Below are 25,159 nucleotides of genomic sequence, written 5' to 3' on the forward strand. Positions count from 1 at the left end.
TGCTGCTGGTACCAGGTCTCCAGGACCATGACATGTCTCTCCTGATTTGAGTAAGGTCAGTCTGAGTCCACCATGCAGGCTGTAGCACACCAAGCAGAGACCTACATTGGTGGGCACTAGGAACTTCATTGAGATTTTCCACTCCTGAGCAGAACAAAAGGTTTCTTCTAAGCAAAAGAACTGGCAGTAATTGGAGTGTATCAGCAGGATGTTTGAACAGCATGGTAATAATAGTGCTGAGTTGCAGTGGTCTGGAGAGAACTGTAAGTTGTATGTTTTGTCTGTGTACATAGGCTGGCACATCACATTTTTAACCACAAATCAAGCCTATCTGTATGATTTACTTTCTCCTCCTACCATGTCCCTTTATTAAGTTAAATCAGTCATCCCACTGCTCTGTGATTTATGGCTTTATGTTTTGCTGGGAATGTGTCACAAAGCAAAAAGCAGAAGTTTTGATGTATTTTGATGTATTAGTAAAATCAAACTCGTATGCCTAGGGTGAGATTGGAAGAATTTAGTTTCCTCTTGGGTGAACTCTGACAGATGATACAAGTTTCCATCCTTCCCTCTTTACATCCTGGCTGTAAAGAAAAGCCTTGAAATAGGTGGTGGCCAAGGCTCAAGCATTTCCCAATCTCTGGACCTGTTCTGGTAAACCTTGACTTGCTCCTGTGGCACTTGAGGGCTCTATGGCACCTCTGCATGAAGCCGTGGATGGATGGATGGATGGATGGATGGATGGATGGATGGATGGATGGATGGGTGAAGCTGAAGAACTCAAGAAGCCCAGCCCAGGTTGCCCTGATGGCCTCCAACAGCTGCGTGTGGCTGACATCAGCCATGGCCAAGTGAGTGTTCAATGACTCCAAGGATGAAGATGCCACCAGCTGACTGCCTGGGCAACAATATGTGGTATGGTCAGTCTTTGTCTTCACCAAGGTTCAAACAAGGAATATCTGACCAATGTGGGAGACCTTGTGCTGGGAGGGAATGAAAAAGAAGTTTCTCATTCAAGTGGAGAGGGAAATGCCTGGTCAAATTCCAAGGCCACTGTCTGGGGAGTGCTGTAGTCCAAACATGTTGGCTTACCCACCACTCCATGTGCTTTTCACTCTAAACCTGGACATAGTTGTACTTTTGTGTTGGAGGAAAATGCAGAGAGGCAATCATGGCCTACCATGGCACTGTTCCCTCTTTCAAAAATGGAGTCATCATCTATCCCCCATCACACCCCTTTAAGTGTGCTAAGCAGCTCCAATCACCCCTGATCTCTCCACTATGCCAATAGGGTATGTGGCCACAGGTACTAGAAAGGTCTGTAAAGGATTTACACCTCCTTAGAGAGTTTAAAGTGCTATTTAAAAGCACTCTTTTTTTTTTTTTTTTAAATTTGCTGAGAGAAGGTCCAACTGTGTGTCAAATTGCCTCTTTTTGTCTCCTGTTCTTCCCAGGGGTAGAAAGCAGTTACTCCCCAAGTCCAGCTCTTCTCCATTTGATTGGAGGCTTGAGAACTAGTGAACTAGGATGCTAATGATGTTTATTAACTAAGCAAAACACACATCTAAAAAGCTTGTGACATCTTAACTACGTTATAAACACAGCACTGTTAGGTAGCTTAATTCACAATTGTGCCACTGCAAGTAATATGGAGCGATGATTCTGTTGCTTATTACTAGTATTAGTACTGATACATAATTATATTACTACAAAGAAATCTTATAAATCAAGCACTTATTAAGATGCAATTCTGTTGTCTTTCTTCCTGCACATAGTATTAAGGTATGAAGTCTATCCTTCCTTATGAGTTTGTGCATCTTTACAGCGTCATCCCACACCAAGTCTTGTGAACCAGCTGGTCTTCTCTGGTGGAGAGACCAGTGTATTCTCCAAGGGGGTTCCTTCCAGCATCGCTAGTAGTGTTGGGTCCACAGCACAGCTTTGGCATCTGCAGTCCTTCCGTCAGAAGCTTCTCGCCCTTCTTTGCTCTCCACCTGATCTTACACCTCACTGCCCATTCTTTTCCTTTTTCTGCACCCACATTTTTGCCTTCATTGTGGCTCTTTTTTTCCCCAAGTAAGCAATCCTTAATTATTCATTGGTTACAATTCTGTTTGTTACATTCATACCCAAATTCAGTGTTTCTGACACTGTTACCTTGGGTGTTTTAGTCCCATTATGGTGTTACTGATACAATTCTTTAGATGAAGGATGCCATAAATCCTGACTGTATGGTCCACACTGGTAGCATTTGATTTACATTTTCTGCTTTTTTGGGCAGAACTACCTTACTTTAACCTTACTCACCTACTTCAGTATATGTGTAAATCTAAATATATGCATGTATATATACATAAATATACACACACACGCAGAGATACATAGTGACTAATGCTAGTAACAAGTACTTACTATATGCATTATAAAGTGTGTATGATCTTAGAATAAAAATGCAAAGAGGAGTACAGGCATGGAATGAAAGTGACAGCCTTGAAGATATAGGTACAAGATGATACTTGAAGCCACAAAGATCTAACCTACTCACCAACTGTCAATCACTTGTCACCAGAGGAATTCAATCTTGGGAAATGGGATTGATTTTGGGGATACAGACCACTCTAAACCTGGTCTATGAAAGGTGTCCCTGCCCATGGCAGGGGTTTGGAACTAGATGAGCTTTAAAGTGCCTTCCAACTTAAATCTTTTTATGATTCTATGTTATCAAAGAAACAAAAGTTGGGACCAATAAGAACAGAACATACTTCTAGGTCAGGATGACCCAAACTGAAGTTTTGTTGTGGGTCAGCTGAAAGACTGATGTACAATCTCTCTCAAGGTGCAGTCTTCAAGTATGGGTGTGTCAGTGACACTAGGTAATGGTCTGTGGTGAAACACACAAAGATAGAAAAGTACTGTTTGTCCGCTTTGGCTCCTCCCCGGAAGGTCCCGCTTGGGCTGCTCCCGCAAAGTCCAGCTTTGGTTCCTCCTCAGAAAGTTCCGCTTTAGAACTCCCTGGAAAAGTCCTGACCCTTGGAGACCTTTCCTAGAAAGGTCTGGCCACTATTGCTGGCCACTTCTTCTGATGTAGGCTGGCCCCCTGTGCCAGAATGAGCGTGCATTTTTATTAGTATAAAAGCCCAAGCCTCATGCGATGTGGAGAGGCAGACCCTCATACCACCCAGGTCAATGTTGCCTCCTCGGGGACTCCCGCTAAGGGAGCCTGCCACCTCACAATGTGATGATGTTTCTCAGAGCTGGTTTCCTGATCATCATCACATGGTCTCTGGGGTTGGTAAGACAACCAAACATCAGAGATATCCTTTACAGTATCTTTTGTTACCTCTATATTTTCCCCGTATTAATAAATCAGTTATGATTATTCATTGTGTTGCGTTTCTCTCAACCCAGAATCCTCGAACTCTGGAACAATGAGTATAAAATGGGTCTTCACTGCAGTTGTGAAGTGTATCTTTATTGTGATTGTACCACTGCTGATCTATGCTGCAGTGCTGCAGCTGCTGTAAGCTTCTTGCTTTTGCTTTTATTTCTAGGTGTGTTTTTGCTTACACTGCTTTTGCTGCCTTGAATATGATATCACAGCTATTAGAAAAAAGCACAAATATATTACTAAGCATTAAAATGAGGTTCCCTTTCCCAACCTCTTTACATCTATTTTTTTTTTTTTTTGGTAACCTGCTCTGAAACTTGGATACATTAAATTGGCAACAAGCTGAATGGTTGGTGGGTACATTTTTTGTCATAGAATGGCAGTTGTGGGGCTGTTCCATACAGGAAAATGATCTGGAAGCAGAGGGTGACCCCAGCAGAGGCAGGACAGTGTAACCACTGACCAGGTACAGTCTCACAGAACCTGGGCAGAACCAGATTCTATTTTCTGGCCAGTGATCATCAAACAAAGTGAGGTGATGACAGTGGTTCAAGGTCAGTGCAGGAAAGCTAGTGAACAAATCAGGACTGCCAGGGCACAGGGCTGGACATCAATACACTTACAGCATAGCTCAAGCAGGGAGAGAGGCCCAAGCTGAGTTTAAGTGGAACTTCAGGACCAGTAGACAGTGGGTGCACGGAAAGAAATTCTGGGTGAGGTTGATCAGGACAATTAAGGCACTCAGGGCATTGATAACTGGATTGGGGAAGCTGCTGGTGAGTTAATTCCTGGGGGACTTAGCAAAGGTTAGGTTGGTCCCTTCTGAATAGTAGAGCTAAGAGGCTTGCTGGTCCTCAGAGCTGTCTTCCAGATAAAAACAACATTCTTCAGTAGAAGGTCTGGACTCAAACAGCCTGTCAGGTTTACAATGGAGGCATCATCTTGCCTGTCTCCCAGGAAATCTTTGAAAGTTTCCTTTAGCCTGTGGGTGAGACAAGATCACAATTTTAAGTGTCTGGAGGACTGCTGGGTTTCCAAATCCCATGGCCTTTGGCAGGCAATGCTGGCACTCTGCACTGGTTCCCCTGAGATGGCCTTGCAGCTGGAAGCCAGGCAGTATCTCTGGGGTATCTCTGGTGGTATCAGACAACAATGTGGGCAACTGTTGCTCAGCATTGTCAACAATACCCAAATACTGGTTGTGGCCTTCTCAAAGCTAAACAGCATCACCAACCACCTCTCCCATCTCGGGTGCAACAGCACACTGAAACTATCTGTACTCAACTCAATATATCCCCTGCCCCCTCCTTCATGGGGTCTGTGATGCTGTCACTGTGGCATTAGGAGATGTTTCTTATGCAAGAAACAGGGAAAGGAGGTGGTGTGGCCATATCCTCACACTGGGTTTTCTCACTAGTCCCGTATAAGGGGCACCTTTTTTGTTCCCTTACATGATCCCTTTTATTCTCCCCTAAGGCCAGACACATACTGAGCTGTTTAACAAGAATATAGCCAGCTGGAAAGTAATTTTTCTACTCTGCTGGCACTTGTGAAATCACATCTGGAGGACTGTGTCTGATTTTGTGCTCCCAGCACAAGAAAAACATTGAACCTAAATCTCCATGATGATATTATTTGTACTGGCTGTCTTGCTTCCCCATGACATGCAAGATGAATTGAAGGTGCTGGGGTTTCTGCTGTATTTTACTCCCACTCCTTTTAGCTGGGCATCACAAAAGGATTCAATGATGCTCATCACAGATGAGGTAACTCCCACTTTTGGAAGAGATGGCCCTTCTCTCTAGCAAGCTTCAAGAGCCCACCTTAAAAGAGATTCCAAGACCCCTTCCACCTGGGTCTAGAGTTTGTATCTACCCCTGGAATAAACCAGGAAAAATCTGCTCATACCCCCACTGTGGATCAAAGCTGTCCAGGTGCACAATGATCATCTCATGGAGCTCAATAAGGAACAAATGCAGGTTAACTGCAGAAAGCGCAGTAGTCAGAGCCGCCGCCTTCTCTTCACTCAATTCCTCATGATACTGCTCAGAAACCAGGCAGAAAGGATTCTATAACAACAAAGAACATCAGCAAGAGGATGGCCTGGGACTTGCTGCAAAGACCATCTGGGGCTACATCTGATAGAAGAGGAAGAACTGGAAACCTCTTTGTTCCTAGCTCTTATGCCAGGCCGCCATTAGAGACCACAGCACCAGCTTATGTGACCCATGCCAGAAAGCACCACTGCTTCTAGCACAAAATCTTGTGGATGGCCCTTTTCCAAAAGTATTACATGACTTAAGCAGGTGAATAATGCTTGGCTTTTGCTGAGTGGTAAGATACTAAAATCACATATTTTTTTCCTAAAAATTTCCAAAACTTTCCACACAAAATCAGCTTTGTCAAAAAGTTTCTGTCTTCCCCTAGCTCTTTTAGACAGTTTTGTGAACTGGGCTGTCTCCCTCACCTGATTCATCTGCACCAACAGTATAGATCTCTTTGCTGACAATGTTTGCCACAGAGACAGGATGTGCTTCAGCTGGCTGTTTGCTACCCCCTGGAAGAGATAAAAACAGATAGGCAATCAGTCAGCCAATTCCTGCTTTTCAGAAAGGCTGTGGCTGAGTTAGCAATGTTCTAGGTTAGGTCACAAAAAAGTGTGTGACCTAAAAGGTGATGTCTTAATCCTTAGGGAAGGGCATGAGGGATGGTAACGCTTAGCCATTTTCCTATTTAGTACAAAAAAAAGTGCCTTGCTTACCAATATGTCTCTGAACTGTTGTGCACTTGCATCCATCTTCAGCTCATTTTTTACATATTCAGACAACTGGCGCTCTGGGTTCCCACCAGTCACAGCCAGGAATTCAGCAGCCAGTTTCAAGGTGTCAAGTGTTTGGGAAATAGCATTCACTGATCGTGCTTCTTCCATGACCCATTTCAGCGTGTTCACATTTATTGATTCCTATCGATAGGAGAAATATAGACATGCTGTGACTTTGACACATAAGATCTGGGTCCTGCGAGTGTGTGCTCACAGCAAAGGAACTGTATAACCTCTGGCATCAATTCTGCCCTCTAATCAGAGGCAGACTTTGAGATACCTGGCTGATATCCAGGGTTTTCATGGGAAAGACACAGACTCTACAAGGACATGGGCTTCCCAGCCTAGTTGCAAGCAGGAACAATAACCCTACAGTTGACACTTGTGTTGATCTACCATGCCAGTGCATGGCATGCTGTGGTCACCATGTCCTGTTGGTTTAGGCACTTGTACAGATGAGTCCACCTGAGTGAGTTGACTCTATTCCCTTTACAGCCAGCAAAGAAAATTGGCTCCTTGTGAGGCCCCAGCCATCTGCCTGATGCGGACTTGGACCTTTTTACACCTCCTGCAGGTGCCATATTCTCTGCTGAGCTCTCTGTTTCCTAATATAGCTTATTAATAAGCATTACAAGACATAAGAAAGCTTGGGTGGAAAAAAAAGATGGTAAGCTTTTTATGTACCTGAGGCACATGTTCTCTCACTTTTGTTTTTGTGTACTTCAGGGTCTTCATTCTGTCCAGCTCAAAGAATGGAGCCGTCTGGAAAGCAAGTAAATGGATATGAAAACACAAAGTATCACTTGGCACAGGCCAACTGGAAAACCCATGACCATGGATTAAGACACAGCTACCAATGTCTTGGCTGCAGGGGTGGCAGCAGTGACAGCTTAGCGTAAGACGTATAGGGGAGGCGGAAGCAGGGACAGGCTACGCAAGTGGAACATAAGAGACATTGCTTGGAAATGCAAGGATGGAGTTAAGAAAGACAAAACTCATTTGCAGGTGAAACTGCTGAGACATGTGAAGGCCAACTAGAAGAGCTTCTACATCAGTACATCAGTAGCAAAAGGAAGACCAGATGAAAACTGGGCTCACTGCTCAACAGGGAAGGGGACCTACTGAAAAAGGATATAGAAAAGGTTCTCATTGTGATACTTGGTTCTTTCTTTGACCCACTTTTTACTGTAAAGGTCCGCTTTCAACCCCCTCTGTTTATGGACAAAATTTAACGGCATGTCACAAAAAAAAAAAAAAAAAAAAAAAAAAGGACCAAATTAGGCACTACTGTACCATCGAGCTGATTACTCTCTTCCCTCCCCTTACCTCCAGTGGGATGGTGAAAGAAGAAAAGGAGAAAAAAAGTGAGAAAACAAAACAAGTGATGCAAAGGTAATGCAACTCACCACCTCCAATGGGTACACTGACACCCAGCCACTTCTGAGCAAAAGATGGCCAACCATCCTAAAATCCCTCTTATCCATTTTATTCCTGAGCATATTACACAACATGGAATACTTCTTCAGTTAGTTTAGGTCATCTGTCTCGCTGTGCCCCCTCCCAGTCTCTTGCGCATCCCCAATCTATTCACTAGGAGGGGCGAGCAGAATGAGAAATGGAGGCAGCCTTTAATGCTGTACAAACACTGTTCAACATTAGTGTGTTATCAGTGCTATTTTGGTCACAAATCTAAACCACAGCACTGTACAAGCTGCTATGATGAAAATTACCTCCATCTCGGCCAGACCAAAAACAGCTGGATATACATAGGTCCATGGGACCAGATAGAATGTATTAAGTGATGCTGAGGAAGCTGTTGATGTTAAGATATTTCAGCAACAACTGACATGACATCTGAGGAAGTTGGTTGATGATACCGAACTGGGGAAAGGAGCTGATGTGCTGAAGGGCAAGGCTGCCACTCAGAGGGCTCTCAACATGCTGAAGAAATGGACTAATAGAAACCTCATGAACTTCAGCAAGGACAAATGCAAATCCTGCATCTGGGATGGACAATCATAGGAAACTGGTTCTGAAGCAGCTTTGCAGGAAAGATCTGTGTGCCTGGGTGGACAGGTTGAACCAGAGTCAGCAGTGATTATGGTGAAAAAGACCATGTGCACAAAGGGCTGTAGTAGCAGGAGTGTAGCCAGCAGAACAAGGGAAATGACTCTTTCCGTCTAGTCAGCATTCATGAGATTACATTTGAGCACTGTATCCAATACAGGGTTCCTCGGTACATGAGATATTGACAAATTGAAGTGAGTCCAGCAGAGCCCAACAAGATGATTGAGTGTCTGCAGAACAGGATGCAAGGAATTGTTCACCCTGTAAAACAGAACTCTATGGGGAGAGCTTTTGCACTTCTAATTGTACTTCCACTACTAAAAGGGGGGTATCAGTGAAGGCAATAAGGACAAGGAGTAACATGGGACCTCCTACTTAAGCACACAGGAAACATTTTCCCAGTAAGGGTGCTAAAACACCAGAACAGAGCGGCAGAGAGGTGGTGAATCTCTATCCCTGGAGATTTCCAAAATTCATCCATACACTGTACATCACCCCAAACAATCTGCTCTCATTTTGAAGTTAGTTTTACTTGAAGAAAATGGCTGGACCAGAAACAAACACCCAGAGGCTCCTCCAGCCAAACTCTTTCAAGTTCCTCTGTGACTGTGTGTCAATTTCTCTGCCTATTCTACTCTACTACTGGACAAGCATGTAAGCCAGAATCACTATGTGAATGTTATAATCCTTGAACCCCTTATTCCTACTCCCTCGAAGCCAGATTTTCACATTTCACAAATCCTACCTAGTAGACTTTACCTCTGACATAAGAAATACCTGGGGCAACCAGTGGTTGTAGGAGAACCTCACATGAAGTCTACATAACCACCTGAGAGTTTTAAAGGGGCCGAAGGGATTTAGGTACTTAAATTCATTGCTGTCCCACAAGCCGTACATTTTGAGATGTATATCTCTGGCCTGCCTTTTCAGATGAGAATAACCATTTGCAAATCTGGTCCCCCAAGAGCTTGTGGAGAAAAGCCAAAGGCTGATGTGAAGATGTCTGCCACAGCAGAAGTCTGACTTCTCCAGTATGATTTAGAGGTCCAGCCCTATAGTATGCCCAGGGACTCAGCTCTCTTGAGTCTTTTTAGATAGCGTCTGACTCTTCCTTGGTTTTAAGATAATTCAGGCCAACCTCCCCTGCAGGCTTTGAAGAGAAAGGCTCACATTGCCTGTCACAGCACCAAGGTTTGCTGAGCACAGTGTGGTTTTTGACCGCACAGTCCAAGTAATGCAGATAGATGCAGAGTGGTGGGTGGGCTGCCAAACATACAGGTACCTTCACCTGTGTTTGCTCCAGCTCTGGAGAGGTGGATACCAGCTGCTGGAAGAAAAATCATATACTATCTGCTGGCCTGGAGCACTGCAACTTGGCTTGTGCTGAAAGTGCATTGTGCTAAGCTCACCTGAGCTCTGATGATAGGTTTCCCACTGATAAAACGTTGGATTATTTGCCGCTGTAGTGTCTGGAAGTCAAAATGGGTTGTCTTGGTGCCATCTTCATGTATCTCATACTGAGAGTTGACCAGTGTTGCAGTGATCAGATCATTCTCAGTTATCTTCAACATGGAGTATGGTTTCACTTCTTCTGCAGAGATGATCCTGGAAAAGAAGTTACCTGTTAAGGATAGCAGCTTGCTTCTTACCTCATCCCACTTTGCAGTCAGTGACACTGCAGTTCTAGATGAGTTCTGATTTTCTCCAGAGGGATGATTTGAAATTTACTGTTGCTTTTCCTTTGTGATCTGTGTAGCTGTGTCCACACAACTGTTCTGGAGCTGTATGAGGAGCTTTGTCACAAGGTAACCAATAGAAAGCGGAGTTGGGAGGAGTTTCAGGACCAGAGTGTTGGCACTGATGTCCTTTGGCAACTTGTCTGGGATGACTCTCACATCTGTAACAAAATGGAGGGTTTCTCTTCTGATGCATGTGGTGTTACGAAGAATTCTCCTAAGGGAGAAACTCTGGATAGACTTTGTTGAAATATTTTTTATTTTTTATTTTTTTATATTAGGTTTTGTAGTTTTTGAAGGTTTTGGTTTTTTTGTTTTTCTCAGCTAGGAAGTCAAACCAAGGCAAGTGCAGCAACTGGCATGAGTTCCATAGTTCATCAAGGGCTTAGGAAAAGAAGGTAACAGTATCTGAGAAGTTTAAATACCTGAACACAGTGGTTTCATTCTGATATTGCTCCAGACTTTCTGGATGGTCTCTATAGCTCGGCAGAAAGCTGAATGTTGGTCCTCTTCAGGCACAGAGAAGGGAGTAAAACAGAAATGTCAATGAATGCTTCCAAAAGGAAGGAACTGAAAAAGATTTATTTTTGTCTGCTCGAAAAACAGTAAGCTATGTTAGACTGGGCCTTGGCTGCCATTCACAGCTGTGGCTCCAAGCTTAATTAGAGTTAATTTGTTTCTACCCCATATTATATCATATCTGGCATTAAGGGGTGCTGAGTCCCAGCTCATGTGCACCATGCTAATACCCCATCTTCCGGTCTTAAAACTCTGTCTTGTATATGTATGTTGACCATAGAAGCAGTCTCTACAAGTTTCTCAAGTCCTGCTGGCTATACCTACTCTGAGGGTGGGAAGACAAACTGCCCAAGACCCATTCTAATGTTTCAGAGATCATTCCAGTGTCTTGGAGTTCTCTGCCCTCTCCTTCAAACATCAAAGGTGGCCATAAAGATGATCACTGTGAGCATGCATCATGGCCCTGAGGGCAGTAACAGACCTTAATAGCCCTGATCAGCCTGACCCGAAGACTCCACCCCTTGCCCATGGGCCCAGGAGACACATGTAAGCTCAGGACAGTGCCTGAGTTGTAAGCAGCCCTGTCTCCTGCTCTCATAACTTATTGACTGGACCTCCTAGTCTCCTCCTGGACTTAATACCTTGCCTTGTATTATGATCACTGGATCTTGAAGGAACCCTGTTGTCACTGCCCTGGCCTTGCCCTGATCTTATGGGACTTCACCTTTGTCTCTACCTGGTCTGTACTTTGGTCACCCTTAGCTTGTGGTTTATCTTCCCTTATGGAGCAGTCTTGTGTTTGCTGCTCCCTCACAGCTTGCAACAGAAATTACAGGTCTTGCCATAACATAATAGCAGAGTATATGGGTATTGAGTTGTAGAAGCCAGTTTACTGGGATCAGAATAGGTCCATGTCATACCTGAAAGTTCGTGTTGGTCTAGAAACTGTTGTACTGAGTATATTTCCCCTCCATGGCAGTTCTGGAAGAAATGGATCAGAGCTTTCTGCAGACTCAAAATATCAGGCAGGTGTTGGACATGCTGGATGTTTTTTATCTGGAAGGGAAAATTCTTGCATGACTTTGCAATCTACACATTTATCTGAGAAACCAGGATTGTGTCTGGCATTATGTGGTATTTGTGAGAAGGGCATTGTACTAGGAAAGAGAGGGAAATAAATTAACTTAGTGCCCCACTGATACCAACAATAGTGAATTGCCATAGTGCCTGTCTCTGCTTTGAAGGAGGAGGAAATTTTCCACAGCAAACCTTAGACATGAGCTCCAGAAGAACAGGATAGCGACTCCCTTCACTTTCTTTGTGTTCTTGCTGAAGGAGATGCATCAGGGTCTGAATGGACACCTTCTGTTCATATCGCCACATGTAGGAGAGGCCAATCAGTCCAAAGTTTGGCTGGTCTTCGAAAGGGGTCATCTGGTCACAAGCTATTTGTGGGAGCAAGCTGGAGCCCTGAAGATCTCTCATTCTCTGCTGCTTGATGTAAGTAAGGTTCTGCTCCAAGTCCTGTGGAATTTGAAGGGTTGTTAGGTGATGCCTTTTGTTACAAAGGGGTTTGGAAGGACTTACAAGTCTTTTCATGAGTGAAAACAATGGTGGCTCTGAAGAAAGGGAGGAGATAGTAAAATTTTCCTGTTGAAGAATGAAGCAGGGTCAGGAGGAAGGAGGGGTTGAGCAGGTGGCTGTGTGGTGCCAAGTTACTGGCTGGGTTTAAACCACAACATGCAGCAACGAGTCCCTTGTGTACCTTGAAGAATGGCCGAGTCAGGGTTTTAAAGCAGGTTTCCCACTGCCTTCTGTCTTCTTGGCTAAGCAAAATATTCCAGTCCATGTTTTGTCCTGTAGGAAATTCAAAGCATTGTAAGGACCCTCACCCAGTAGACAGTGGAGTCTGTGCAGAACAGCTGTAGCTGTGGGATGAGAGCCACCAGGTCCAGTGGCTGTGTGAAAACAAACTTCTTGTAAGCCTGCTGGTACCCTCCCAGGGGGTGGAATATACCTTTACTGTTTGCACTGCTGCTCAGGTGCTGGAGGAACAGATGGACTGTCACTGTGGCATCCTCCATGTTCTTGCTACATGCCTCTGCCAGGCATTCAATGTCTTTCTCAAGGTGGCCCCAGAAGAATTTTGCCACATCCTCTGGCTTCTCTGTCATCAGATTCAGAATTGCCTGTAAGACAGGGTGGTTTCTTAATTTAGCTCTCAAGAAAGGTTCTGCCCTATTCATGCTCTGAATAGGGAAGAAGCTATTCATCATGTAGAAACTGCAGGCTGAGTGGCGTGGGCAGACAGACAGGAGGCAAGGGAGAGAAAAGAACATGGGCTGTCTCACCCCTTCGTCTGTATAGATGCCCAGCAGCATGGATGAATGCAGCAGAACTCTTGCAAGACAGACAGAGGCAGGCGACAGGTCCCTCTCCAGTTCAGTTCTCCGTATGGAAGGGCTTCCAAGGATGTATCCTTTTCCTGTTCTGTCCTGTGTGCTGTGATAAGGAAATGTAGTTCAGTTTACATTCTCAGTGACTAGGCTCCTCTCGTGTAAGTTAACATTGACAGAGGCTTGGTCATCCTTGGGTCAGAATAAGTCTGAACATGGGGTGAGATGAAACTTTTGGAAGGGAAGAAATGCTGCTGAAGAAATGCTCTTTCCATCTGTTTCCACTCAAGCTTTTTCTTCTCTCTGTTCCCCCTAGTATGTATTTCTGAGATTTAGACCTTGCTTTGCTCAGCTACAGTGTTTCTCCTGTACCAGAGAACGGAAAGAGGGTCAAGTGGCCACATGTGTGTCCATCTTTCTTCAGCTGTAGGGCAGGGAGCATCAACTTACATTTTTATCCTCACAAAACCTTTCTCAGGTTTGTCTTTATGTCCTCCAATTTTGGCACCACATAGGCATCGTTTGACTTCCCAGGGACACACGAACTATAGGTAAAGATATGACAGCAGTGTGAGACCTAGCAGAAAACATAACAGCAGACAGAAGATCCCCAGCATCACAAAAAAGCCAAAAGGCACTCACATCATTGATGGTCCAGTATGATCCACACTGACAAACTGTGTAGGAAAGGAAATTAGATTAATCTGTTAATTATCTCCTAATTACAAAATCCTTCATAATGTAAGCACAACCAGAAATTCACTGGATGGGCTTTTCTTAAGCAAGACATTCTTCCCATCTATTGGGATCTGGTGTCACAACATTTTTCTTACAGAGTTTAGCATAAACGGCCTGAAGGTGCTGAAGCCGAAAGCAGACCAGTGAATACTCAACAGGAGCACTCCATCTACCTGTTCTTCCTTTCCCTCCATCCCCTGGAACATTTATAGCAAGTTCCCTGTGTCTGCCATCCATATAGGAGCAGCTGGGCTGGACTAAGGTAAAATTTTCCTACCACTTACTCCAAAGCGTATCATTTTGACCAGTTTTCCAGTTCTCATCAAAAGGCAGGTCTCCAGGCATGGTGGGAAGGTAGGACCTCTTAGAAAGGAAACAGATGTGTAAAGGAGAATTTGAGGAATTCTGTAACCATTTTCCTAGTTTTCTTCTCACCTACTGGAGAAATAACTGTTCTGCAAATAAATACATTAGGTGTAAATGGGTGCATGAAAAAGCTTGTCTGAGACATGGACCAAGGAACACGTCATTATATCAACTGGGGATACACTGGGGATTGGCTGGGTTTACAACAGCAGTGATGCCAAAGGTACCATGTTCATAAATTCTTTGGTATCTGCCTACCAAACTGAGGATTCACAGGGAAAGAGCAGGATCTGGACACTGCCATTGTCTTCACAGCCATGTGAAGACATACAGATATGGGCAATGCATGTTTCAAATACTTTCTGCATTCCTCAAATAACAGGAACAATTTATGCATCATTAGGTGCAAAAGGCGGGGGGGGGGGGGGGGGTCTAATCTAGTAAAAAAAAGTAATCTTTACTTACAGATGGCATATTTGTGGTCAGAATGAAGAAGCTTGGGCTAGGATTTGAGTCATGTAAGCTCAGTTGACAGCTAACATTTGACAAGGCCCCTTAGACCCACTGGAGAGATATGGGCACCTCCAGCAGGCTGTCTCCCACTTTCAATACAGATAGTGATGGACTATCAATACAGATAATCCATCACTATCCACTGATGGTCCCAGTTTCCTTTTAGTGGACTGTCCAGAAGAGAGCATAACTAGAAGGCTCCATTTGGTGTCTGCAACAAACCAGAAAGCTGCAAACTGACCCAAACCAAATCTGACAGAGCTGGTAGTGTAAAAGCAGGTCCCACCCCAACAGCCTTATCATGAAGGAAGAAACCATATCCCCACAACTTGACTTACCTTCACCTCACAAGGCTTAAAGCAGATAATTCTGAAAAGTTGAGCAAGGGGACTTTGAGATAGTGCCAGAGTAAATGCAGTGTGAAACACCACCTCCATCAAGACCTTGTTTTTGTGTTTGCACAGAGCAAACTTAGCCCAGATCTTCTCCATCCTGTTTTCCAGAGACTCTCCTGGGAGCACTGGTGTTTGGAGGATGATTTCCATTTGTTTTATGACAGGCTAGAAAAGAAATTGAACAAACCAGGTGGAATTTAAGAAGACCCATAAGGCACCTTTTGATGAGGTGACCACTGTTAGGCCACAAAAGTGGTGTTTTATATAAATGTGATCCTTTTGTCTCCAACTCAGGAGAAAATTCCTATATCTTTCTACAAACACCCCATAACACCCACAGAAATCTTATGTAGAAGATACAATGGATACTCACTATCAGCCTTTGGACTTCCAGGGGATTTCCAGTTTTTATTTGTTTTTTTGCTCTGTCCACCACTGGAAGCACCAGCATTATATCTGACCAGTCACCCGTATGCTGTGAAACACAGATATAAAATATGTTACCACAATGAAGATACCTCCAGCATGTGGAAGGCTGTATCAAGCTCACTGAAGCACTGAGATAAATCCCTCACAAATGATAATGTTATTTTTGTGTTGTGACCATAGCAAACTTTTTGCATTGTTTAAAATTTGTGCTTGTATCATGGGGGAAAGGTTGGGGTGCTGTAGAGATATGAGGTCTGTTCTGCCTGGATTTTGCTGTGCAATGGTTCTAGATTCTACAGTCTTACACACACACACCTAGGTCCCTTCAGGGGAACACTCACATGCCTAGCAGAAGTGATGGAGGTAAAATGATCCTCTAGAGGGCTTATAACTCTCTCCAGAACAGAAGAAAGCCCCAGGAAGAATTTTTCATTACTTAAGATGGGTGTTTCCTATCCCATCAGTAAGGCACACAGCCTTACCATCCCAGGTAAGGCACACAGCCTACAATACGACATGTAAATTCACCAGGCAGGGCTCAAGTCAGCCACCTGTAAACTCTCAGAGCTAGCAGCAAAGAAAAGCCTGGGTGCACCTGTGTGGTTGGGTGGCCCAGCTTCAGTGACATGTAGAAGATTTTGGAAGACACTCACCTGTGAAATTTCAAACCCTCTGGGTAAAATCCATTTTTCTGCCTGAAGGATCTTCTGTGCTGGGATGAACCCGTAGTTGTTACAGAGATTTTTAATGAGGAAGATTTGAGGCCACGGTGTCTCTGCATTTGCCACCAGCTCCTTCATTGCATTCACCAAGTCTTGCTCCTCTTGCCTGTTCCCCTGAGGAGACGGTTTGTTTTGTTCTGCAGCTACAAGTGAGATTTTTCATTAGGCTTACTCCCATACAGTTGTGTATTGTAGATTTTTTTTGTAAACACACCACCTGCTTAGGTTGCAGCAACACTTTTTATCCAAGAGTAGAAATGTGGCCTGCAACCATAGTATCCTGGGCTGCTTAATACCTGCAGTATGCAGGGAAGTAGAATACTGGGCAGTGGTTATGAGGACTTAATGGTCCACTGTTATCCCATTTTTAGTCTTTATAGGATCTCGGCCAGGTAATCTTCTCTAGCATATTTTAGGTCAGAAAGGAAAGCTCTCAAAGGCTATCCAGAAGGTAAAGAGCAATCTCATGGCTCTCTTCTAGGTAGCTGAGTGGGAATCTTCTGAACTATTCATATCTTGGCCTTAAAAGGGGTCTCCTGTATCTCCGTTTGTTATATGTGTTGAGATAAGACTCTGTTGGTCTCTTCACTCAGACTTTACTTGGACACCCTTTAAAGCTAACAAAGATGTAAGGAAGTGATTCAACAGAATTTAAAGTGCACTACATTCGCTTCTAAACCGAGAGGCTCACACATGTTCATTGTGAACTCCATTGACTGATACCCTGCTGCACACCACCCCTTAATTCTGGTGAACTATTTTTTGAGGGGAAATGCCAGTATTCATATAAGTCTCTTTTAATCCTAAACAAAACCTGGATGTTCAGTTTTTCTCATGCTGAAAAAATAATCCAGAAAAAAAAAAAAATGGCTTCAGGGGAAATCCACAAGTTCTAGGTAATATATACATTTTGAATGCAACATACACATCTTTGGATGCAACCCATTCATGTATAAAATTTAGCTACTTTAGCACCATTCAGTTTAAATATTGCCAAAAAATAGTTTTATAGTGTCAGAATAAGAGGGTTAAAAAATCATCTAGATTTAAAAGAAATAAATTAGCCCTGCTGATCCTGAATCACTTCTTGAAAATTCCTCTGTTAAACCTCTTAAATTTAGACACAACTTTGTCTTTTTGTTGTTTTAATCCTCTCAGAAGAAACCTCAAATGCTAGTGAATGTTTGGCTTCACAGATCTCATGTTCTCTGACTCACCGCAGAGCACCTGTCTGCCAAGCACAGTGGCCACATGGCTGATAGAGAACCGGAGACGGGCTATGAACTGGAGGGTGTCAATTTTTGAGGCCTCTTGTGAGCAGAAAGCAGAAAGGTCTGCAGTAGAGAGGCAACCTTCAGCAAGCTGGTTGACACTGTCTTGTGAAGAAGGATACATAAAATCCTGTTAAATGGGAAGAGAGAGGGAAAGGTAAGAGTCCAAAGCTGCCATAGGTTCTGTATAGTCCCTTCTTTCCTAAGCTTTTTCACCAGGTGCAGAACTTATTTCTGCTGCGATGTTGTACCCTGTAAATCTCAAGTCCCCTCAATGACTGCTTTAAAGGTGTACCATTGAGACTAGTCCTAACTCTGTTTCTCTGGCAGAAGAGGACTGCCTCCTTTCTGGGTTCACTTGGTGGAGAATCATGTGTTGGACTGATATGCTTGTGCATATCTGCAGTGCACCAGCTCAAAGTGGAGCAGGGACCACAGACAGTTCTGTTCAGATTATCAGCTATGGGAGGCTCTTGTGGCTTACAAATCAGGCCATAGGCAGCCATGGACTCCAGGAGCTAGAGCTCCAAAATCCAGATTGTACAATGGATATTACTAACTCAGGTCTGGATTCTTCTAGACTACGCTTAGGAAGGGAGATCAGCAGCCTGTTACAGACAGCCTCAGGAGCCAGTGGGGGGAAAGAGAGAGGAAGAGTTTGATCTGCAAAGGGAAGCATAGGTATTTGCACTTACCTCCAGACAATGCACCACCATGAAGCATAAATGTTCCCAGTTACTTTTGTTGAAGTTTATCTTTTTCTCCATCTCCGAAAGGTATTTTTCTAGGTGAAACTTTATGTTGTTGAACCTATGATAAAAAAACAAACAAAATCATTAAATGTGAGCATCCATGTAGCCTGAGTGGCTCAGTGATCAGGCTAAGAGCTAGCTCACACTAACCCATATCTCAGGAGCAGTTTCAAGAGGGAGGACTTGATTGTTGCACTGGTGTCCATGCACTCTTGAAAGGGTGACAGCTCACTTTCTGATTTGCACACTAAAAATGAAGGATGGCATTCATTATTTTTCTTCAGTGTAAATCAGGTCAGGGTCCCAGTGAAGTTAGACTCTTACCCCTTTTTACTGACTGGTGCTCAGGGCTGGATGGCTTGCAAGCCACAAATTGGATCAGCTGAGTGATCACTTTTGGGGATGGTGTTCCTTTGTTTCCCAAGACAAAGGTGGTGACAAACTCCATAAAGAAGGAGTTACATTTTCTCCTGAATTTGTTATGATTTTCAACAGCTTCTCTGTAGGAAGGAATAAAGTCAAGATCTACCATCAAAACTCAGTAAAGCCAAGAAGCAACTTGTCTTTTCTGCTTCTCGGAATGTGACCAGAATACCAGGTATAACTTGACTGTGGAAAAGAAATACACATTTTAAATAGAGAAGGTGATTAACCCCTAGAAAACCCACTAAAGCATTTTTTCTTGAATCCTGAAGACAAACTTTCTTCTTCCCTGTATTCTTCCTCTCCTATCTCCAGTCAAGTTAGCTAGAGAACAAAGACAAATGGATTCTTATGTGTTATGTATGCCTGGATAGACTGCCTGTTCAGATGGAGGTAAAAGGGCTGAAACTGACCCCAGATCACTTCATGTGAATCCTTTCACCACCAAAGGTTTGCTACATATGGTAGATACTGACATTTCCATGGAGCTCACATGTTAATGACACTTGTGTGGCCCCTGCTCTGGTAACTATTCCAGTATTTTATACAAAGTGATAGAGACTGAAACAACAAAACTAGTTCTACTAGTTACAGGATACCTCGTGGCCACTGTAGCTTTGGGTGTGTAATCCTCTGGGAAGTTTTCCTTGCAGATCTTGCACTGCTTGCTTGTCCATTCACAGATGCAATCTGAACAGAAAATGTGGCCACAGGGCAGCTCTGCTGGGTCATTGATTTCCAGCTGACAGCTCTTGCAGTCCTTCACACCTTTCCTGAAAGATGCCACCAAAGGAAGATGCATTTCAGGGCTGATTTTACACCAGTGCCAGACTTGAGGAGTGGGCAGGAGATTCTCACGCCCAACATTTGACCATCCAAAACTGTATGGTAATTTGTAACTAGCCTTACTGGTGAGCAGAATATAAGAGAAACTCCTGCTAGTTTAATAAGGGGGTGGCTCCACCAAGGACCATCTCATCTAAGAGATGTGCCTCATCAAGCTGAGTGAGGCTGGACTGGGGGGTGGGCCTTATCCACAGTCTTACTACGCCTATGAGTAGCTACACTGACTGCACCACATTCAGTACCAGGCTTGTCTCTGTCACCAGCCAGGCACAACACTGCATGGGAAAGACTTTGCTCCATGGTCTTCTGAGCTTGGGCATTCCATGCCCTAGCATTAGTAGCCTCCAGGGGATACCCTTTGGCTGGAGGAGATTCATCCCCATTTAAGTGGTGACAGCCTTACCCCACCCCTTACAAAAACCAGCCTTGACATAAAATGTCCCTAGAACTGGGATTATTTTTTTTGGTGTTGGTTTAATTGTTGTTTGTTTGTTTTGTTTTGTTTGGTTGGTTGTTTGTTTTGGTTTTTTTTTTTTGTCTTGGACTTACACAAGATACACATTTTCAGCATTCTCGTTGCATTTCCTCAGCACTTTTGTCACCAATTCAAAAATTTCTGCTGGCTCAAAATTCTGTGCTTCAGTCAGGCGCTGTGGGAAAGAAAGGATGGTGAAAGCTCAATGGCAATACCTTCTTGGCATATGAAAAAAGAACAATAATGGAGGTTAGCATCACAAAACTACATAACAAACCACTAAAATCAAATGAACCCACCAAGCACTTTTCCTTATGTAATGCCAGGGATAACTGGCCTGAAATAAATCTTCTTTTAAGGAAAAATTCCTTTAAACAAAATTCTGATCTGGGGGGGTTTCATGATGTTTCTGAAATCTCAGTGCTTTTTGCACTAGGTGGTGTTTCCACCTTCTTCCCACCCTCTTCCCATTTCCATGCCTTCCCTCAAACCAATATCAGAGGAATCTGTGGAAGATAAGGCTGCTTCAAAACTCTGACAGTCTCTAATGCTATAAATTGTCCAGGAAAGCACTACACTGAGCACATACTTTATAGATGAACATGAACTGCTTCACAAGAAGTCTCAGAAGCTTCTCATCTATTTGTGTCTCATTGTACAGCAGGTGGTCAAAGAACATGTAGAAAATGTTGGTGCAGGTCCACTGGCATCTGGAAAAAACACAGATGTTGAACAAAGCTTCAAGACTTGCCAGAGAAAGCCACAGATGATCTACTCTACTGTTGGCAATGGTGCAATTTTAAGTGGGAGGCTGGCCTACAGACCTCTGAGGTCCTTTCCAACCAAGATTTCTATGACAGGTCCCAGGTACTGAGATGATTTGAGGACACAAGAACTCCTGGGGTAGCTTCGAAGGACTAGACTGAGCAAGGAGTGAAAAATATGGCATAGTCCTGTCTACCTTGCTTGCTGGCGTGTCCCCAGACTAAACTGAGTTATGGAATCATTACTGGGTTTTGTCTATGGAGATATCTACTTTACTACTTGCTGTAAAGTAAGTATCCTGGGCATGATCAAGCAAGCATTCAGTCAGATGTTTAGGAAATCAGATCTTATTGTCAAGGAATGATGGGTGCTTGACCATGACCAAAATATGTAGTTCTTAACACAGCTTTTTGGAGTAATTTTGCCTATGTTTTTGTGATAATCAGAAAACAAAATGAGCAAAGGATTAGGAAGGAGCCAACAGGTTCAGGGATCAAGATTCTTGGACTAAATACTACAGGTTTCCAAGGAAAGGATTGATTAAACGCACTCACAGTGTAGACACGTAACTCATGGAAGAGGTGACATAATGCCCTATATGTTTGCCTGAAGTCTTTCAATTCACCGAAACACTGGATTAGGAACTCCAAGGAAAAAGTGTAGGCTATGAGCAATCCTTCTCCACAGACTACATTTTTAAGCTCCAAGTATTTTAATATTCAAACCTTTTGGTGAGGGCTGGCAGAATCTTTCAGCAAACACATGCTAGCAGTTTGAAGGAAAACAATATTGGCTTGTCTGAAAGAGGACCTGTTACTTGAAAGATGAAAATGAGGCTGGACTTACAACACACTCCTTAGGAGTTCACTTTTCTTCTGGTAAAGATGAATCTGGTGATCACCCATATCAATCCACCCCATCCAGGGCTTAAAGGACTTGACCCTTCTAAGCCATTCTGTAAAGGCCTCAAATGACAGAAGTTTATCTGTGGGCTTCACCTTTTTCAGGATAATGTTCAAGGTGTCGAGAGTGATAAACTGAAATTATATTTAAAAAGAGAGAAGGAAAAAAATTGCTTTTATAGTTGGCATAGCCCCATTGCACCTTGGTGAAAAAAAAAAAGGCTTTGAAGGCTATGATGGGGAATTCTCTGAAAACCTTAGGTTGGTGCACACAGCAAGAAATGCCGTAGTAGGAATTTATTAGGTAGGAAAGTGAGAACTGTACAGAAACCATAATTGTACCATAGTGTAACTCTGTGTTGCACTTGTATCTTGTATACTGTTTGAATACTTGAACCAGGGCACTGGTTTCCCTCCACAGGGAAACTCTGAGCTCTAAGCTTCTAAGCTTGTTGCCTTCAGTCCCCTTGATGTCCAGGAGAGAGAAACAGGTATTTCCAAAGAACAATTCTTCCATTTCACAGAGAGATGTTTAAGGTTGTTGAATGAATTGTTCTTTGGAAAGACTTAGATACTTAGGTGGGATCCAGTTGCTATATTGTAGGTCTCTGCTGTCAGCTGAAATGCCTTTGGATGTCTGAGACATCTATACAGAACTGGCATATAGGGCACACAACCTACAGGAGACAAATGCCCTATGGCAGCAGGAGCTGGAGGCCAATCAGCATCTGAAATGTCAGTAGATGCCTGCTTATGGGCAACTGAACGGCACCTCCCCCTTCAGTCATGAGTCACTCTCCACTGTCTCTGTAGCCCATGTTTTCACTGTCAGATCAGAGAGAGATCAGACAGTAGATCAGACGACCACTGCAGATACAGGCACATCCCTGTAGACATGTAGGCTACAGTATCTGAATCCAGACTTGGACCCTTACCCCAGAAATTAAATTCTATGATCACCACCTAAAAGGTCTGAATGTCTAAGAATGGATGAATGTCATACCCAGGATAACACAAGAAAAAGGATGTATAATATTTTTCTACACAGTGTAGATTCCCTTTAGCTTACCATTTCTGGTGGATCCTTCTCATACATGTTTTGTAGCTCTCTTATTACAGACTCATCAATTTTTACCAACTGAACAAAGAGTTGATACTCCTCTCGTAGGTAGAAATATTCCATATGAAGCCAAATGGGGGAAAAGCTTATCTCCTCCTGCCCCACAGAGGAGCAGAGCTGTTTTGCATTGACTAGGAGAGCTTTTGACAGAACCTGCAGATGAAACAAAAAGTGTTATTTCTGCTCCAAAACAACAGCAGGGCACTGAGGATGTCATTCAGCATTGCTGAAGCAGTCTAGTCGAATTTCTCCATCAAAATTTCCCCCAGTTCTTGGAACCCTAGGTATCCGTAGCCCTATGACTCAAGCCGGTGCCATTTAAAGCTTGTACTCCATGAAACCCCATTTACCTCATAGACAGAAAGATCTTGCCCAGGAAAAGTCATCCTTAGAAAATCATTAGTGTAACACTGCATCATCTCTGGATTACTTCCATCTGGTATCAACACATTCTTGATCAGCTCTTGGAACAATTTAGCTGGTTCTTTCATAGGCACTTTTGGATGACCTAGAGGAAAGGACAGATATCAGGTAATCAGAAAACAGAAGCTGACAGGAAAACAAGAGTGAAAATAAGATATTCTAGGCCAATATGGTTGTGTGGGGAACAGAACTGCTATGGTTGCTCCTACCACAACCTTTGACTACTGTGGGAAACTTTGGAGATCAGCTTCCCTGGGTTAAACAATACCTGCTTGAAAAGTCTGATGTTACCTTTCATATTATAGACTCTCTCCCATAGCTCCTCCAGGTAGGCCTTCAAAACCCAACTGAATGGGAACTGGCAAAACACAGATGTGTTGGGATCTTCAGTCGTTGACAACACAGAAATCTTAGCATCTTGTTTCCTTAAACAAGACAGAATGAAGCAATCATCATGTCATACGCTGTGTGTACAGAACTGAAGCATCACAGAAAAAAATTCTGACTGCCACTGACATATGTTCTGCTTAAAAGCTTAAAAAGCACATAAAGATGGTTTGTAAAAAACTCAGCAGTACTGAAAACAATGCACGAACAGAAGATGTTCCTGCCACTTGGAGCTGAAGGTAGAAAAAAAGACTGCAGCAGAGGAAAGGCAAGTGAGTCAGACAACAACTCTCTTGTCTCTGACAGCAGCTGCTGTTCAGAGTAAGTTAAAATGTGATAGTTGTATACCAAACACATTTTGTGCTGGGGAGGAGATTCATCTGCTCTGACCTGAAGGAGCTAAGATTCAAGTTTTAAAATTCTGGACTTATTGTTTCAAAGTTTACACTGGGTCAATCACTGTTCCAAGGGTTCCTTACTAATGTTCCTGAGTTGCTGAAGGTTTAAGACAACTGGAAGGTTCTGATTCCAATGTCATGACACAGAGGACTTATCACAGATAAGTTATGAGCTGTGTGAGTTTATCTATCTTAACTTCAGCCTTGTTTTACCATTTCCTTCTCCAGAGGGTGCATTATGAAAGCATGTTCTTTTTCTCCTAATGTACATACTGTATTTTTCCACCAAGTCTCTTACTTGCTGGTATATTTAATTCTCAAGAATGATTCTTCTTTGAACATCTGAAGCCACATTTCTGAGAATGGAGACAGTGGAGAGAGGTGATCCAGGTTATTGTTTGCATCCACCACTGCGAGAATTTGAGCAAATAGATTGGCCACGATGTCTTCTAAATGCATCCAGAGAGCATGCCTAGAAATGATAACATGGCCTGTCAAGTGTTTTCCTCATACCTTACTAATCCTCTACTCATCAGAAACTCACATCTACTCCTGTATACCAGATAGCAATATTCATCCTGGTTGTCATGTCTGAGCCCCATTAAGTATTGTGCTTTACACAACACAGCTCTTTTAACACTCTCGGAAACAGATCGGTTAGAATTTGGAAAGGGTTGCACAGGTAAAATGTGCGAACACTACCTGAATGAAGTGTCTTCAAGGATGAACTCGCTGGAGACAGCTCTGTGGAAAACCCACTCCCTTGGCTCAAGACTTATTTTCTCACGTTCTTGTAGGAGGAGGCAGATTCTCCTTTTCAGCACTCTCATGAAATGACTAGAAACTAATTATAAAACAATGCTTATTGAAACATTTAAATGAGTTTCCATTCAAAGTTTTCAGTCAAAGTAAAGCCAGTCATAGGAAATGACCTCTATAAAAGTTCTTGCTTTTCCTCCACAATAAAATCCAGGGACTTTATATTCTACCCTAATCTCCTCTCTTTATTTCTCTCTTTATATCTAACAAGTTAATTTTGGGACAGCACTTATTAAAGACTCCATTTTTGATTGAGGAAAGAAAATCCCCTTCTCCCTGTCTCAGTCTTTTAAATATTGCATGAATTAGGTTCTTTGGTGTATAAATACTCTGATATTCAAATCGATATGGAGAAATATTTAGTATTGTATGCCAGAAGAATAGTCACAGTGCTGCAGAAAAGCTGACATCCTGTTCTTATCTGTATAGCACTGGTATCAATATAAAATAAAATTGATGGGATTGTTTCCATTTCCATACTGATAAAG

The 25,159-nt window shown here is 43.1% G+C and overlaps 1 protein-coding gene across 1 annotated transcript in view; it reads right to left on the reverse strand.

Moving 5' to 3' along the window:
* Positions 1-3,243: 3,243 nt before the first annotated feature.
* LOC130594048 (E3 ubiquitin-protein ligase rnf213-alpha-like) overlaps positions 3,244-25,159 on the reverse strand; it is a 46,274-nt gene continuing 24,358 nt past the window's right edge. Inside the window, exons 19-50 of the mRNA XM_057399695.1 lie at positions 24,555-24,696; positions 24,151-24,324; positions 23,359-23,492; positions 22,995-23,152; positions 22,594-22,797; positions 21,469-21,659; positions 20,447-20,567; positions 19,932-20,032; positions 19,136-19,309; positions 18,438-18,613; positions 18,264-18,360; positions 18,057-18,171; positions 17,308-17,491; positions 16,022-16,233; positions 15,313-15,414; positions 14,883-15,104; positions 13,950-14,028; positions 13,570-13,604; positions 13,378-13,472; positions 12,883-13,033; positions 12,549-12,720; positions 12,297-12,388; positions 11,801-12,055; positions 11,452-11,587; positions 10,438-10,521; positions 10,005-10,173; positions 9,686-9,881; positions 6,894-6,971; positions 6,150-6,350; positions 5,856-5,945; positions 5,297-5,457; positions 3,244-4,370 (exon numbers count right to left, since the gene is read on the reverse strand). Coding sequence (XP_057255678.1) covers positions 4,196-4,370; positions 5,297-5,457; positions 5,856-5,945; positions 6,150-6,350; positions 6,894-6,971; positions 9,686-9,881; positions 10,005-10,173; positions 10,438-10,521; positions 11,452-11,587; positions 11,801-12,055; positions 12,297-12,388; positions 12,549-12,720; positions 12,883-13,033; positions 13,378-13,472; positions 13,570-13,604; positions 13,950-14,028; positions 14,883-15,104; positions 15,313-15,414; positions 16,022-16,233; positions 17,308-17,491; positions 18,057-18,171; positions 18,264-18,360; positions 18,438-18,613; positions 19,136-19,309; positions 19,932-20,032; positions 20,447-20,567; positions 21,469-21,659; positions 22,594-22,797; positions 22,995-23,152; positions 23,359-23,492; positions 24,151-24,324; positions 24,555-24,696 — 4,676 coding nt within the window. The 3' untranslated portion in view covers positions 3,244-4,195. The remainder of the gene's footprint in view (positions 4,371-5,296; positions 5,458-5,855; positions 5,946-6,149; positions 6,351-6,893; positions 6,972-9,685; positions 9,882-10,004; positions 10,174-10,437; positions 10,522-11,451; positions 11,588-11,800; positions 12,056-12,296; positions 12,389-12,548; positions 12,721-12,882; positions 13,034-13,377; positions 13,473-13,569; positions 13,605-13,949; positions 14,029-14,882; positions 15,105-15,312; positions 15,415-16,021; positions 16,234-17,307; positions 17,492-18,056; positions 18,172-18,263; positions 18,361-18,437; positions 18,614-19,135; positions 19,310-19,931; positions 20,033-20,446; positions 20,568-21,468; positions 21,660-22,593; positions 22,798-22,994; positions 23,153-23,358; positions 23,493-24,150; positions 24,325-24,554; positions 24,697-25,159) is intronic.

The sequence above is a fragment of the Pezoporus wallicus genome, unplaced genomic scaffold, assembly GCF_028554395.1.
Source record: "Pezoporus wallicus isolate ANWC-B61680 ecotype Strahan unplaced genomic scaffold, APGP_CSIRO_Pwel_v1 scaffold_6446, whole genome shotgun sequence".
Lineage (NCBI taxonomy): Eukaryota > Metazoa > Chordata > Aves > Psittaciformes > Psittacidae > Pezoporus > Pezoporus wallicus.